The 17715-nt window shown below is 41.0% G+C and overlaps 2 protein-coding genes across 2 annotated transcripts; one reads left to right on the top strand and one right to left on the bottom strand. All coding sequences in view use genetic code 11, as the record gives it.

Moving 5' to 3' along the window:
* Positions 1 to 1387: 1387 nt before the first annotated feature.
* On the top strand, positions 1388 to 3033 carry EGR_05752 (Phosphoglycerate kinase; the record flags this gene model as incomplete). The annotated part of the gene is made up of 6 exons (XM_024495001.1): positions 1388 to 1449; positions 1481 to 1829; positions 1984 to 2087; positions 2154 to 2273; positions 2340 to 2812; positions 2894 to 3033. 6 exons carry the CDS (start codon positions 1388 to 1390, stop codon positions 3031 to 3033), a joined length of 1248 nt encoding a protein of 415 aa, XP_024350594.1.
* A 1008-nt stretch (positions 3034 to 4041) lies between these two features.
* On the bottom strand, positions 4042 to 13200 carry EGR_05751 (hypothetical protein; the record flags this gene model as incomplete). The annotated part of the gene is made up of 17 exons (XM_024495000.1): positions 4042 to 4380; positions 5004 to 5371; positions 5761 to 6009; positions 6165 to 6516; positions 6844 to 7062; positions 7379 to 7604; positions 7906 to 8020; positions 9310 to 9477; positions 9531 to 9600; positions 9728 to 9838; positions 10373 to 10420; positions 10947 to 11039; positions 11080 to 11169; positions 11472 to 11663; positions 11849 to 11929; positions 11963 to 12059; positions 13016 to 13200. The coding sequence occupies 17 exons, from the start codon at positions 13198 to 13200 to the stop codon at positions 4042 to 4044; spliced, it is 3003 nt and encodes a 1000-aa protein (XP_024350593.1).
* Between the last annotated feature and the right edge of the window lie 4515 nt (positions 13201 to 17715).

Below are 17715 nucleotides of genomic sequence, written 5' to 3'. Positions count from 1 at the left end.
GTCTGGGTCAGCCATCGCGAGTGGTACAATGGCCAAGTAGAAAATAGCTCTTCGCCAAAACAGAGAGTTAAACAACCATCACATTACTTTTACTGTAATCTTACAAGTACCTAAGAAAGCTGGTGTGACTTCATCTTTTAAGGAACTGTAAAACCTAGCATTGATCATTAATTTAATTTTAATTTTGGGGCTACACTCATACATCTAATCGACAGAGTTCCATCTCGTAAATCATCTATGGTATCCTTAGCTTTATCTTAGGTTGCGACTAAGGGTTCAAGTGTAGTGCAGTGGTCATTTAAATATCAGTTCGGGTAGTGAGCTACTTTATATCTCTGCCATGTATTTTCGCCGTTTGGACTATCCTTCAGGACATGCCACTGGCTCCAAGCCTTTTCAAATGCCCCAAAATGCATACCTTTTGCCTTTAAACTATGTACTTTTGGTTTTCAGAAAAGTCTTTGAGTGCTAGCTTGGTGGCAGTAAAAAGTGAACCCGATCTTGCAGGTCTTCCATCACAATTTCTGGTGTCGCGTGGTAAATCTCAGCTAAGCAGAAAACTTGTATATGCAGAAAATAACAAAGTCAGTAAAATTTAGATGCATTTAGTTTGCCAAGAGGACCAGCGACGTTACGGCAGAGTATCGCCATCATTGCATAGAAATTCAATGATTCCCTGGGCATGCTCGTGAGTAGTTTTCTTACAGCACTGATTACGTTGCAATAGCTAAAACGGAATGGTACTTATTAGAGCGTCTAAAATAACGCCAACAGAAAAGGACAACTAGATAATACGTCGGCTTTTAAATGCTTGGTTTTGCTAAAGAGGACACTTTGGGTGTCCGTCATTGTACCTTCGACGCTTGAGTTGGCCTCCGTCCCACGCTAGTAGACCCAAGCCATGCTGCATAGCAGACAGACATTCCCTCTGGATTTAATGCCTTCTTTTGCCCTTAAGCAGTCTTAGAGTTATAGACAAATATCTATATATTTGTTTAAATCCTCAGTACTTCGGAGACGTCAGTGGATCAAAACTAATGGGTACAATAAAGCAACTGCTTAAAAAAACTACTCAAAAAAATTGTGCTTGCTTTAGTTTGTTTCTTTTATGCGTGAATTATCGACAGACCTCTAAGTTTATTGATAGCTAAGTCAAATTATTATTACTCAGTAATATTTTACGCGTTGCACACATCTTTTAACGCTTTTAGCAAATTTTACTGATTTTCAAGGGTTTTTTCTAACATAAATGATTCGCATGTGTTAGTTCAAGTTGTTAATGTGAAGGCCACTGTTGTCAACCGTCGCGGGCGCCGCCATTTATAAGTGTCTGCGTACGTGACTTTTCCACTACCTTTCCGAGTGTTTGATACTCCTTATCTTAACAATGAGTCTAAAGAAGTTGAGCATAATGAACGTTGATGTTAGAGGGAAGCGCGTGTTGATGAGGTATGAGTGCGTTTGTATTAACGCCTTTTAGAGTCGATTTCAACGTTCCCATGAAAGATGGCAAGTGCACGAATCCCCAAAGAATTGTCGCTGCCGTACCCACAATTAAACTTGTTCTTGACAAAGGAGCTAAGAGTGTCGTCTTGATGTCACATATGGGTCGTCCCGACGGCCAGCCTAACATGAAATATTCATTGCAACAAATTGTCAAGGATGTAGAAAAGGAGCTGGAAAAACCCATTACATTCCTGAAGGATTGTGTGGGCCCCGAAGTCGAAGCAGCTTGTAAGGATCCTACCCCAGGAACAGTTTTTCTTCTGGAGAATCTGCGTTTTCATGTAGAGGAAGAGGGTAAAGGTTTGGATGCCACTGGAAATAAGGTACCTATACCATTTGGAAATTGAATGCCTCAGGTCATCGTATCGCTGAATATCAGCGTGTTTTGTACTTATACTTATTGGTCATTTTTATCTTGCCATCCGTAGCAATGCATATTATTGGCTTATTCCCGTTTTTGATACCCTGAAATTTTAGGTTAAGGCTGATTCTGGAAAAGTTGAAGAATTTAGCAAAAGTTTGACCGCTCTTGGTGACATTTATGTCAACGACGCCTTCGGAACGGCCCATCGTGCTCACGCGTACGTTTGTAATTTATTGGTCGTTTGATGTATTTGAACAATGTCCAATGCTGCACTCACTTTTAGATCAATGGTTGGCTGTAAACTTCCACAAAGAGCTGCTGGTCTCTTGTTGAACAAGGAACTTGAATACTTTGCAAAGGCACTTGAGAGTCCAACCCGACCTTTTCTTGCTATCCTTGGGGGGTATGTCTAAACCTTTACACTTTAGGTTCTACTATTGTTATTATTGCGTTTCCCGTTATTTTCTAGCGCAAAAGTAACTGACAAGATCCAACTCATTAACAATATGCTGGATAAAGTTGACGAGCTTATCATTGGCGGTGGTATGGCTTTCACCTTCCTAAAGGTGCTTAACAACATGAAAATCGGCAAAAGTCTATTCGATGAAGCTGGTGCTAAGACGGTGCCCCAAATCATGGAGAAGGCCAAAGCGAAGGGCGTGAAGGTTCACCTTCCGTCCGATTTCATCACCGGTGACAAATTTGCCGAGGACGCCAAAGTTGGTACAGCTACGATTGAGTCAGGCATCGAAGATAATTTAATGGGTCTTGATTGCGGACCAACGTCATCCAAGGAATTCGCTGACGTGATTAGCCGGGCCAAGACTATCATCTGGAATGGTCCAGCCGGTGTCTTTGAATGGTCCAACTTCGCTAATGGCACCAAAGCTGTCATGGACGCCGTTGTAGCTGCCACTAGCAAGGGTGCAATCACTATTATCGGTTTGTATCGTCGTTTACTGTTAAGGCATGTCCCCTTTCGAGTGCTGTTTTCCCTCTAAGACAATCTTTCACTCATTTTAGGTGGTGGTGACACCGCCACTTGTTGCGCCAAGTGGAACACCGAGTCAAAAGTCAGCCACGTGAGCACTGGAGGCGGCGCCAGTCTCGAGCTGCTGGAAGGCAAAGTTCTACCTGGCGTGTCGGCGCTTTCAGACGCTTAAGCCAGGTGCTCCCCTTACCACCCTCTAAGCTGAATATTTTCTTCCTAGTTAATTATCTCGCCCAATCACAATTTTCTGTTCCCTAAGGTTTCCTTGATTAGTGAATTTTATCGTTGAGAGCAACAAGATCGTTGTCCACCCTACTGTGGCACTTCGCCAGACTTAAATGTGATAAGTTTTAAGCCATTTGACCAACTGGTTTGGGGTGCGGCCGGTTCCTGTTGTGTGGGTATAGGAGTGTACCAATGACGACAAAGTCGACTCTGATTCTCCGAAGCATCAGATTCGCTTTCGCGATGTTCATAATCTCCCTAGCACGTAAGAGCAGCAACAATGAAGCGAGAAACGCACTTTACCAAGTGATTCAATTAATAGAGAATCGGATAAAAACATTAGCCAGGTGGTACAGTCTGATTCCAGGAGACAATGTGCTCAAACAAAGGGTATGCCGTAATTCTGTCATCGTGGCCAGTGTCCTTTTCATGCTGTCAGAAAATGCGTGGGTAGGTACTAACGGAGCAAACACTAAATAGGGGGTGGAGGTTAGCTGGCTGAGGGCAGGAGTCGGGTGATAAGTTGTGAAAAATGGCATCTGGCTTGGGTTGGGATTCCACTGAGATCGCAATCAAATATGATGATTTGATGACCGTTGTCTGATGGGTAGGCTTGAAGACTGGACGAAAAATCGCATCTAGTGTGCATGAAATAGGTGTTTTAAGAATAGTTGGGACATAGAAAGGGGTGAAATATTGATAATTAAAAAGTGGTGCCCAACTTGCTAGTGTTTCAGACGGACTATTTTTAGCAAAGGAATTTTTAGATGGCATGCTAGAACACTCTTAACCAAAGGTATTACCACAGCAACCATACACATTGCACTAGTATTGCTTTTAGGACAAAAACTTTTGAGCACAACGTTCGAAAGGAGCGCAGGTCTTGAAGAGGCAAACCATTCAAGCATTGGTTACCACCACCCCCAAGAAGCCAGCAAGAGGGCGAGTGCATACACTAAGGTTTCAAGTAAAGGGCTGACCAGTCAAATTTGGCGGGAGGACGTCCAGCAGAAGGCTGGCGAGACTGTAGATCGGTGGTGGCCTGTAGTGCCATCAGTGAGGAGAGGCCAGCCACCTGTGGCTGGTAGGAGTCCCGGCCCGTGCCCTGACCCGAAGACGGCTGCGTCGGCGTTTGGTAGCTTCGCAATCCTAAGGCAGAGGCCAGGTGCTGATTGACGCTAACCACGTCACCACCACCAGCAAAATGCTGCTGTTGCTGTTGAAGAGCCACATGCAGATCATTTTGAAGCTGATTCATACGTGAGTGCTGCTCAATCACCTGAGCCGTCAGCATCTGCGACACAACGGTGAGGTGGAATTATCGCAACACTTTTTAGAAATGGGCTAAGTGGCAGTTCAGAGGAACGCTACGAATTGGAAGATAGAGGGGAAATGCGCAAAAAAAGCACTTAAAATTAATGACATTATGCGCCACCAAATTTCTAAAATATAAATGAGATGCCTGAGTGCATAAGAGTTTTAACACGTCTCAAAGCGTAACTTATAGAAAATTTGCCTTTTACCAACTTGGTAAACGAACTTGCGTGAACGCCAATCTACAAAACCCCAAAGCGTATCAATAAAATGGGTAAAAGGTAGGGCTTTTAACAAAACTAAGATGGTCAAAATGAGCATTAAGGAATGGGTTTTCATGCCCTAATGGTATGCTTAGATAACTGAACTTTCACTGTTTATCATGGATACCTGGCAGTCACGATACCAAAACGTCCCAAGCGGTTCCATGCTAAGGGTACAAAAAACGCTATCACATAAGAGACGAATAAACTGCGAAAAGGCTCACCGAAGCAGCACACAGGTGCACACGCACATTAAAACAACTTTAACAGCTACAATCAGAGCCGATGTTCAGAAAAATAAAGGCAAATAAAGAGAAATAGCAAGAAGGGCAGCTGGTACCTGCACTTGGTCCAAAGCCTTCTCAAGAGATGGCGAAGGCTGTGCATGCAGGGTGGGCGTGAGAGGGGCTGGAGCTAGAGACTGAACAGAAGGGAGACCACTGGCACTATCGGATGGTCGGAAGGGCGGCACTGGTGAAAAGAAGAGACCACCGGTGGGGATGGAGAGTAAAGGCTGTTGCAAGTTGGCGAAAGCTGCCCCGCTGTGGGAAGAGGCCGGCCAATCCGAGTTGGCAGCACCGGCGATAGGAGGTAGGCGCTGACTCGCCAAGAGCACAGAGAGAGCTGAGCTGAGACGAGCATTTTCGGTGACCAGTAGTTGACAGGTCTGTGTCAGTTGCTCGACTTTGAACTCCAGGTTTACTATTTCTGTGTACGAGAACAATAATTCGAAAATTAAAACAAATCAAGAAAGTGTGGTCAAAAGATCGCATTAGAACGGTTCGAGAACCATTCTTGGAACTTTAAATCAATTCTGATTTGGTGAGAATATTCATAAAAAATAACACTGCACACTTACTATTGAGCTTAACGTCTTAAGACCCCATCTCTCTGCAAACGGGCAATTCGTGATGCTCGCAGTTTTCGAAATGTGTATGAGCTGAATTTACATTGGTACGGAATTTACATAATAAACCCAATGTTTAACTTTACCTCACAGTGTAAGAGACACGATTAAACCTTTATCACCTAGCATGTCTATATGAAAGCAGAGTGACTCACCTTTTCATCCAGAATAAAGAAGAAGGCTCACATACTTGCAGCGAGGGATTTAGTGAGAGCATACTCCTCGAAAGAGGATTCTGCCATCCCTCTGTGGCTTGGTTGAGAAGGACGAGAAGTTTGGCGCCGTTGCGGAGGCCTTGTCGTTGTTACCGTCCTCGACCCTCCCGTGCGAGGTGAAGGGCTGTGACCCAAGTGAGGTAGACTGATACCTACGCTAGACTCTTGTGGGTCGGTGTGCACTCCGAGACAACCACGCGAAGAGCTGCCATCTCCGTCGTTGACTGGCAGTTAAAAGTGAGAAAAAACGTTGCAACACCTACTGTCATCACTATAGGCAATAATTTTAGCTTACTATTAAAAAAGAGGTACCCACGACATATGAAAACAATGAACAATAGAGTCACCGTTCTTATAAACATGGCCTCAAAGACAGTACCTGAGCACGCGCTGGTGGTAATGAAGCGTCTATTCGCTCGACTGCTCCTGGAGCTAACAATACTAGGAACATCTTCAATGTACTCGCCACCAACCACCATAACGTCTTCTATGTCGTTGCCCTCGCGGTCAGAGTCACCACCCCACGTGGCCATCGCTGTGGCATCTATGCAACTGGTGGACTCAGAGAGGCCACCATTCCTCAGACGGCCGTTGGTGCTCGTCATGTCTCCCGCCTTATCGCCAACCGGTGAGTCAGTCGGCGCTTTTCGGTGCTCTTCGCGCCAAATGCGTGCCTCCCTCATGCTCTCATACAGGCGCTCCGTGTTATCTAGATAAGTCGCCTCCGGCTCCTACAGGCACGAACCCAGTCATAATGGCTTTACCAACAAAAATCAGTTAGCATATCCGCTGCTAACATAGCACGTATGTTACGCTCCAGATTGGTTACCTGATTTCACATGTAACAGTGACATTAAATTGAAAAAATATGAAGTAGATGAAAAGGAAAAATAAGCTTAAAAAGTAATGGGCCACTGTGACCGTAAAAAATCTGGGCTGTAGTGACCAATTTTTCTCCAAAACCGTGGTAAGAAACGTGCTAATCACCAACATCTGAATAGATTTTTAAACTTTAGTCCATTTGGATTGAACCAACACCGGTGGCAGTGAGAACTTACTTGGAAAGTAACAACCTCACATTTCTGGGTAACGACATCACTATCATTACTGGCAACAGAAGAGATGTCCTGGGTACTGTGACGAGGAGTTGGCGGCTCAGAAGCGAGGAAAGAGGTCGGCAGAGAGGCTTCAGCACTGGCAAGATTAGATGTAGCAATGCCAGTAGCCGAGGTTTTGACGGTAACGTGAGGCGATGTACGCGGACGTGGCGGTGGCACCTGAAGTTATCAGAGAGGCAAGGTTGACATTAGCAAAACCACCAGATTACACACCCCCTACTTTGTTCCAATGCTCACTCCTATCTCAAGATGTAAACCAACACGATCCACCGTACCGCATAACAGTATTGGGGAGTAATAACCCAAAGGATGTAAAATTACTTGAAATTCGAAAGAAAAAGCACATCCGGTCCCTGCTCGCTACATACCATTTGGAGCTATTATCAGTTATCGCAAATAGCGTCAACGATTTAGAGATAGGAAAGAAACTAGCCCAAATAGATGAGACCATGGACTGTCCAAATAAAAAACTAACCTTAATAGAAACACCTGAGGCTTGTAATACATTGGAAGACAGAGATGTGAGCTGTCTGTTGATCTCAGAAGCAGTCGAAGTGACTGCTTGAGGTGGCGCTTCATCCCCGTTCGGAAAGGTAAAGGAGCGAAGTTCACCTCTTAGCTCTTCCAGGTGTTCTTTTCGAGCCTGTAGACGCTTCAAAATTGGGAGAGGATCACTCGCAGCGGCGTCAGCGCTCGATAACCTAAAGAGGGTTTAAACAGTTGGATGCCTTCTCGCCTACAGCTTTACCTAATAAAGGCCAATAAGAGAACATAAGAGATTTAGTGTTGTGTATTTCAATCGTTTCATTGTAAAATTCTCCTATGTGTAAAATATTATCGCCAATGTAGTAATTACGCAACAAGAACCACCGTTAGAAAAAATTAAAAGCAACCAACAAAGTGAAGTTAAATAGTGACACGACCAATGGCAAATAATTGAGCTCCCAGGGGATCCAGTGAAGAAAAGTATGAACCCTTACAAAAAGAGATTAGACAACGTACGACGTCGAAGCATGTTTGTTACTAGTGCGATCAACACTGGAGAACGGGGCACTTGAAATGAGCTCTGAAGTGTTTCCACACCCGTCCTTTGATGATGAGGTACTACCATTAGCTTCTAAAGCAACAAAAATTGCAAAATAATAAGAGTAATAAAAAGTGAAATCTACAGATAATGACATTCACTAGTAGCAGTACAGGAAATTTTTAGTGGTACTGTGGCATCAATCCGATAAAAAATACTGCTTTTATTCACAGCACTGGGGAAATATGATTGGCATTCGCAAATCATTTAAATATGTAACAGTCGACGTTGATTAAGATTGATCATCTCTCTTTGCTCAAATTATAAGGATGTGTCCAAAATACCTCAGTGTGGTTGACCGAATAATCAGTAGTTCTTACTCTAAACACCTCAATAGAATAGTTGACGCATGCTAATTCAAAAAAGAAAAAGCTACACCTGTAGGTTTTCAGTACCACATTTAACACGTGAAAAACTCCGAATAAATAGGTAAGTATGCGAAATGAAACACTGACCTCACTAGGTCCATGCAATGCAATTAAAAGTACGCTCACAAATGAAGACTGATGAACACGGGGAATATTCCGCCAACACAATTTAATTGTAATTTAATGTTTGATTCTATACTCCCGTTCAAGGGCGTAAAACACCAGAAATAACAAATAAGTTTTAATAAATACAAAATAGGCTATCTCGACAAATAAACATGTATTCAAGTTAATTCATCCAAGTATGTAAGTAGATTGTCAAAGAAAGACATTCTTCAAAAGACTACTGTAGAGCGCTCTGGGAAATGCAGGTCTCATGTTGGAAAGCAGGCGTGGAAAATGTTGCACCTTATACACACAGGACGCCATTTGTGTAAACACGTGGAACGCCCCGTCAATATGAAAGCAACGGTCTGAGACGTGTACGAATGCACTAGGGTCACGTACGTATTATAATGAGCTAAAGCTCTCAACGAAGAAGGCTTCATGGTCTCACTTTCAGGAAAACGTCAGACAACATGGTTAACATGAATCCAGGCGAGAAATATACTTTGGTATTTTAAAAATGCTATTTTCTCAAAATAACTGATTACCATAAGAAATATACGTTTACTTACCCATTAAACACAAAAAAATCATCCTGAATTATATTACATTGTTATAGACGGTTCATATTATTCACCTAACACATAGAGCGACGCTTTAAAAAACGCACAAGTATTAATAAACGCAAAAAAAACGCCAAGCGCCAAGAGAAAATAGATTCATTTCTCTTAATAGTTGGTCTAAAACAAAGCTAGGTAGACCACTTAATGGTCGTTAGCGCCTCTATGAAGTATGCCCTCCGTGAACGTAGTCAGGAAAGAAGTTTGTGACACAGCTCAGCCATCTTACTTGCACGAGCTTCAGCCAATTGGTTGAGAAGTGCTTCCCTTTGTTTGTATAGCTGTGCGATTGTAAGTTCCACACGCTTTTGTTTCTTTGAATAGTCTGATTCCTCTTCATTAGGCAGAGCCCCAACTGTCGGTGCAGCAGCAGAGACGGTCTCGGGTTCACCGGGTTCTGAAGCATTGCAGTAAAAAGTTACTAACCCCCAAAAGTAAAGCCTCGTTTACCTGGATTCAATGCAGGTGGTACCGGCTGACTTAACCCATTAGCAGTTTGATCACTGGATGCGTCACTAGCCTGAAAATTATTATGAACAAGAGCAAATTTTACTGGGATTTTGATATCATGATAGCAAGTCACGAAATTCAATTGACGAATAATTCATTCAAAACAATCCATTTGTAAAATATTCAATTTAACGCACACTTGATTCATGAAGAGTCTTCCTAACGATGCTTGCAACCGTAAAGAAACACTCCTTAGTCACCTCCAGGCTCCTTCCGAGACTTATCAGGAAACCACGCAAATCCTTGAGCTAAAAATATGTAGCCCAGTTACAAAAAAAAATTTTGGTAGGCCATTCGCATTTCAAAAAGACGAAATAAAAAAAATCTAATACATGCATGTTTGCCTGGCGTTTTCTTAAACATGACCACATAGCACTAGTCCTATTCACAGAAACCTGAAGCATTCAGTGGGTAAATGTCTCGTGTGCTTCACAGTCAACTTACACTATACCCCTGATTAAAAGATGCCAACGAAAAAAAAGCCATGCAGTTCAAGAAAGAAACGCTTTTTTCCGAGAGTGAATATTTTCCGCCTGAAATCATACAACATACAACCTCAGAGGCAGATACGAACAACATTTTTCAAATGTGAACAGGGTACAACGTTACACAGGGGCGCACCATTAGCACCGATATCCACTTTGGTGTAATGCCAGTACAGTTAAGGCTAGATTAGCTGAGGTCCTGTCAAATTTGGAGAAATTGGATAGGCCAAAATGATTTACAAATTTATTAGGTTTATCCAGTGAACATATTGAAAAATGATGGAATCAACAACTTACTTGAGTGGCCTTAAAGCCATTGGATGGGTCTTCGCCATTACAAACTGCCTAAAATGCGTGAAATGGTTGAAAATGCATCCCATAAAAAGTGTGCTGAAAAGTCAACAGATAAAGTTGTTCTTATACAATGTTCTTTTGCAATAATTTGCGCAAAATCAGCGAACGTTGACATGATTCATAATAAATGAACAAATCTGACGTCGTGACAGAATGAACGCTCATAAAAGGGCCTAACGACTACTGAAGGAATATCCTGCCGTTGAATTCAAATTAAACGTTGAAAGTTTATTTCTTAGTCATAAACCAAGTTTGGTCCAGATGAATTATAACAAAAAAAGTTTAGAATATTCCAAGAATAAGTTTAAGGTTGCTTCAAAGGGTTGTGAAATACTTAAAATATATCCACAAATTCAGGTATACACTAGATAGTAGTACCCCAATGACTACGCAAGTTTCCAAAAAACCTACAATTCACCCCTATTGGCGTAAAAAAATTAGAATATCTAAACCCAACCCTAGCATAAGTGTAAACATGTCGATATACGAATAAAAACGGCATAAACGCTTCACGCACCTCGTAGGCCGTTTGCAGTGAAAGAAGTCTCAAGTGGACCTCTGTGAAGCGCTGACCAACATCACTTAGAAGATTTACTGCCTCAGTCATATCCTACTCAGAGGAGGGTAAGTGTCTCATAACGCCAACCTACCAAGCCGATAACAAGATTCGAAAGACGACCAACCATCTCCTGGAAACGAGCGATTTGAGACAACATGGACGAAAGTTGCCGCGTTTGATTCTAAAGTCAAAAAAATAAGATACTATGAGTTTTGACAATTTTAAAAGCAGTTGCAAATGCACTGCCTCACATAAAACACAGATACAAATTGGCGCAGCAGATATTTTAAACTTAATTGCGCAAAATGATGCATGAAAACTGAAATAAGGAATATCTCAGGCGTTTGACATCAAAGATGATAAGAATAGTAATCTTATGTGCAAGTAAATGCAAAAGTAGAGAACGAAACGACAAGATGGGACGCTTAATGGGAATGATTGCTTCAAGTAAACGAATAAAAAAGGTATCAAATTCTGACGCACCTCGTAGTGCAAGCGCCATTCCGATGGTTCAATATTATAGCTGCCAGCTAACTGCTCACTATTTTCGGGTGCATCAGTATTTGTTGCCCTACTAGATACCGAACCATCCTTCGAGTAGAGTACAGGTGAAGTGCATTCGTGATCGTCGTGTGATAGATGCGACTTAGGAGGTGGTGATGACGGCTTTGTCTCCTAAGAACAACATATTAGAAAAAATAAGAGAAAGAATATCAAAAAAGCAAGTGAGATCCACCCCAAGATCCGAACGTCCCAGGAGCATCTTTATTCTCTCATGTTTATCACGAAGGGCCTCTAATTGAGCTTCAAAATCATTGAGAGGAGAAGCCTAATAACATCAAGCAACTAGTAAACCAAACCTGGAGAGCCTTATATCTTTCTTTGTATTCTTCAAGTTGTCGCACTAATTCCTGAAAGCGTTTGATCTGATCATTGGTTTCCTAAATTAAATGATAAAGGACCTGGGAGCAAACCTCGGATTCAGGTAGTCTACGAAGTACAGTTAGCATTGTTTCACCTTCCTGAATATTCCGCTCTATTTCTGAGAGCTTTTCTGAGATATCCGTCATTCTAAACGCAGACCGAAACAAGAAAAGCAAAAACACCAACACACAAAACCAAAAATCGTACTATGCGCCTTCAATTCAATTTGTATCCGAATTGATTGAAATGACAATTTGTAACACATGGTCAAATTTTTCATATGCGACTATATTTTACAAAAATTGAGCTCCTACTAATTATTTTCGCATTAACATCGTCTGCCAGTGAATAATAGAGAATATCAAATTAGTCTCATGGTCAACCATTTTCGACCTAAACGTGCAAGACTCCTCTGACTATGCCGTAGTTGTTTGGTATGGTCCGCAGATAACTCTACCCGCCCTATTTGGTTGTTGTAGTATTTTTTGGAGTCGTTCGTTGCATTTCTCTGGTATTTGTAGCATCCAGCATAAACACCAGCCAAGCGGTCACAATTGTAACCCTTTAATTGTTTTTAACCCTCGGTTCTGGTAACGGGACCACTTAGGGTCTTCGATTCGTGTCAGCTGCCCCAAGCTTTACTGCGTGTCGATAGTAAATTGTTCTGCCCAAGTGCTTTCTTCTTTCGTCTCAATGAATGCCTTGAGGGGCTACACAAATTTTACCTTCCAACCAACGAAAAGTAGCCATAATGTGTTGAGAGATTTACTGACATTAAGTCATTTGTTGCTTGTGTACGTGTACGTTGCTTGTGTATGTGTAAGTACTTCATGGTTATTGTTATGTAAGGACACTTTTCAGCAAGCGGAAAGGAAAATTTGGCTAACCTTACGGTACAATTTACTTGATGCACTAACAATCATTTTTCCTACCTCTTAAAGTATAAAATTACCGTCAATGATACTATAAAACACTAAAACTAGCGAAACTAATTATTGGAGACCAAGAAGACCTAACTGGATAGGGTTTGTTAAGACAAAATGTATAATAATATGCAAAATCAACGAATCTGCGTATTACACGTAAACGAAGCGTGATCTCACTTTGTTACCCCGAGACTTCCTTGAAGACCAAAGACAACATAATGCTCGGGCCGAATATGCACCTGTCGACATACGGAAGAGGTTGGCGCTACCGGCATAGCCCCGAAGGCTGAGTTTCCCGGCGCAGGTACAATGTTGGAGCCCCTAGGTGGGTTGTTACCAAACCCAAGAGTCGCCCAAAACATTTAACGTATTACATACACAAATTAGTTAAGCTTGCTAAATTTGTATGCATGTTAGGCTTTTTGCATCGAAATAAAAGCGAGTAGGTTATCGACAGCTACTTTTCCTGCAACTAATATCAACTTTGACTGGTTTGACTGTTTGCGTGTGGCGGACCTATTTTAGTAGGAAATACTTAGTAAAGCACTAAAATTTTTTTGCTAGAAATCGTAAAATTATTTTCACTATGCAGCGTCATGTTTATCTATCCATTGAGGGAAATGGAAACCATTGAACCACTTGGAGGAGTTTTTCTAAATTGTGAAGGGGCTTAGTAAACGCCAATGTGCGTTTGCGTCTGTATATCGTCTCGATTCTTCTGAATTAAAACGTACCGCGAATAAAATTGCATCTTTGACGTAGGGATGTTTTGGGAGGCCTATGTCATGGCTAGACGTTCATGCCACAGGGCAGAATTACAACCTGCGGAAGCTGAAATGCATACGCAGCTCAAAGAAAGTTGAACAAAATATCAGGTAGCTACAGGTGAGCCTATGCTTGTATGTGTGCATACGCTCGCGTGCTCAAGCTACCAGAAACTTAATATATGTTTTAACAAAATTAACAATCATCTCAGAGGTTTGGGTTTTGCAAATAAAAGTGGGTTTGTGGAATCAAGCGCAGAAAAAATCGTAGTGATGACAACTAAATTAGTATGATTGTTAATTACCTTTCCCTGTCATTACCAAATGAATACCTAAGTGAAGTCAACAACCTTTGCACACTTTTTACTGTTATTCTTCACTACATGAAAGTATCTTGACCGATTTTGCACTATTTGGTTTACATGATCTTCACAGATTCCCAACAGATTGTTATGTGACTGAAAAGCATCAATAAATGGGAAATTTGATTGCCAAAATATTCAACAAGTAAATGGTTAGGTCAATGCAAGTTGAGAGACTGAGCCAATGCATCTCAAATATTCTTATGAAATGGAACGAGTAAAAACAACACATTAAAACAAGCACCACTTCACTACGAAACAGTATTTTAGTACGCTCTTACAGGAAGTAAATATTGTAATAATAACACCAATTTAAAGCAATAAGTGTCTATAATGAATCGACGAGGGCGTTTTTGATTTACCGTATCTCGATCAGTTTTGTAAACGAAGGTTTACATGAAATGCTTAGGAATTTTCTAACAGTTTGTAAAGCTTATACCTTTGGACATTTGCTAAAACGAATCGTTGAGGTTAATACAACTATTTTTTATAAAATCGTTCTCTGCTGCGATGTCAAAAATATTTATCCCCTGAAAGTTAGCATTCTGGTGAACAGGTAGGAGCATTTAACAAATATCCAAAATCGTTGATAAAACTAGCCTAACAACGGCTGTAAATCTAGGATAATCAACGCCTTGGCCAGCATTTAAACCTAGTGGCTTCGAGTTCTCACCGAAGGCAAACTGGTTACAGCTAAAAGACCTTGCAATTTAGCTCAAAATGGCAATAAAAGTGCCATAAGGAAGCACCGACTGGCTGGGGGTTCTGGAAACAAACCCATAGGAACACTTTACTAGTGTCATTGTTGGGAGTTTTCATTTTCCAGGGGACCCTTTTAAAGCACAAGTTATTTGTTGATATTATAAAGTAGTGTATACATTGTGTCCATACTAATCTCGAATTTCATGCTCCAAATATTGCCAGGTGTTACCGTTGTGTAGCGTCCCGAGACTTCCCTGCAGACGAAGGAAGACATAATACTGGGGTAGAATACATATGTTGAGCAAAGAGAAGGTATTTGGGCTACTAGTATGGCCCGAAGGCCAGCCCACCCGGCGTGGTACATAGGCCAAATCCAAAGTCGCTCCTCGCCAATACCGAGAGATGAACAACCATCGCATTACGAAATCGTAGTCAGTAGACGAGTTGGGAACCATGTTTTAATTACCTATTTTCATAAAAATATCGGTACTATGTAATAACTCATAAAGGTATTTGATTTTTGAATTTACAGACCATTATCAAGTTAATGGGCAGCATTTGCTTTATCATTTTTAGCAGCAAGGGAAAAATGGTTGGATTGATGTGGATGATTAACGAAACGTTTTCATGCGATTCAAATTACTTAACATTTTATTTCATTTCTTCACGATGAATAAACAAATTAAGACCTTCATCATGACCTTTAAAATTAAACTTTACTGATAGGCTCCGAGTACGTATGAATCGTACCATAGGGCAAGCATTTGTGCTATCATTCAGATTGACAGATTTTCGCTAAAATCTCCATCCACCAGACATCTTGATTTTTGTTTGTGTAAACCTCAATTAGTAACTTTTTGATTTTGGTGAGTTAAAATTTGATAGAGAAAGATAATTGAATATTTTGCCATTTGAAGGGAGTAGAAACTTTGCATAGGCGAATGCCAACTAAAGTTGAACGAGTTTGCCCTGTAAACTATAAGGAGGTATAGTAATTTCTAACTTACGAAGCACAAAAATGACATCATAAACCGAAAAAAAACTCAAATTTGGAGTTTTGCTTGAGTGCTTACCTTAATCCGTTATTTTTCAAGGGGCAAAGTTAACACAAAGTTAACCACAATTGGGACCTACGATACGTGAATTTGATAGTGCAATGATTTTGCAGGTATTGTTTTTAGCATAACTCCAGGAAGCCACCCCCGAACTCAGATTGACTAAATTAGATCAGTTTAGTACTGTGACACAGAATGTATTCAAAAAACTTTTCAGTAAATCTATGCTGCATATCGGTGTCTTCTATTTCGTTTCGCTTGGCCACAAAGCTATTCACGATGTCTTTCCTTGAGGTGGTTTAACTTACACGCAAAGGTGCAGGCTTTTTGTTCAATTAAATGGCATTTGCATCTAAAGGTAATCACTAACCCCTCTTAAGATTAACTCTCCCCTCAGCTACTGAACATGGATATTGTGTTCTATCGCATGGTTTTCAACACGATTTCCCGTTTTTCGCTCAAGTCTCACCCTAAGTTCACGAATGCTAAAGGTATTGCTTTATTATTGAATCTTATGAACATCCAGTATGTTAGACCCGTGGAAGATTCCAACTATGAATCTCTCAGAAATTACCGCCGACTGAATACCAAGAGGCAGCTATTTAGCTTGAATTCCATTTTATTTATGAGTAATACTTTTACGACCAAAGAGATTACCGATGATTGTTTATTACCTGAATTCGGTCACAAGCTTCGATTCGTTTATGTTGATAGATACTTTAAGGATTTTAAAGATTTCAAAGAATCGCTTGTCAGTAGGCTATTAGACAACTGTAATAAACGGAATATTATTTTTGAATAATTTTTACATGTAATGAAAATGAAAAGTAAAGTAATATGCCTAAATGATACTGGATATCGCGAATCAGTATTAAATGAAACCAAACAGTGTGGGTTTTCTGAAACTACTTGAAGCCGTCCCGCGTGTTGACCAAATTTTGCGTAAAGTGTTGAAAATTTTACAGGAATGCCAGATGCTATCAATGGTACCTCACTCTGGGATTGTTTAATTTAGTAGAGAATTTCTACTGTATTATAACTGCAAAATTTATACTGCACTCGAAAAATTTTTTGGGTAGTAGTTAAACTGGGGTTATTTGAAAAGGCTAACATTTTAAGATAATAGTACAAACAGAGTCGAATGTTTGGTGAAAGCACAAATGGGTCAGGGAAATCACGTGAATAAATAACCACAAGAACGAGTTTTTATTCAACCTTACTGTCTTAATTTTATGCGACCCATAGCTTTTAGTTACCACATTATTAAACCCTCATGACGGTAATCACATTATTGAATACACCCTTTATCATATGATGATGTGTTCCCATATAGCTTTATGCTCAATGTGAGGCGTTTATAAAAATCCCTCAATTTACCAACACTTTGAATCAAGTGCCCGCCAAGATATGGATTGTTCAATTTAGCCATCTAGAATTGAGGGAAGGAATACCACGGACCCCGGCTTATGGCGGAATAAGCAAAGTTCAGTGATGCCTTTATCAAGCTATTGGTAAATGTAGACACGCGCTCAATGTAAAACAGGCTATTTAAGTTTCAGATACTCACAAGCCCTTCCCTTTGCGTTTCACCTACATATCGCAAATCAAACGGGTCTCTTGTTGACCTCCAACTCGTGAACAATTATGGGTGAGTGTCCACTAAAAAATAAATACAGAGGAATGAGTACATCGTCAATTTGGGTACATTCGATAAGTCATTGCAACTACGCACACATGCAGATGGGAAGATAAACAGGCCCATTTCTGCGTAGATCAACGACCACCAAAAGCGCCTCTATTTGTGTAAACGAGCAGTGTGACCAGCACAGTCGACAGTCAGCGATTCGCCTTTCATAGGAAGGGGGATTAGGTGGCTAAGCCCCTAAGAAGGGACGATGGGGAAACACAATGGAGAAGCATGGTGCAGACGCACACCGATTTCCATCTACTTCTGCCACCGTTTTTTGGAAGCCATTCCTCTGATTGGTTAGTAG

This window comes from Echinococcus granulosus, assembly GCF_000524195.1.
Source record: "Echinococcus granulosus chromosome Unknown EG_S00045, whole genome shotgun sequence".
NCBI classification, from domain to species: Eukaryota; Metazoa; Platyhelminthes; class Cestoda; order Cyclophyllidea; family Taeniidae; genus Echinococcus; species Echinococcus granulosus.
This window is presented reverse-complemented; position numbering and strand designations above follow the sequence as displayed.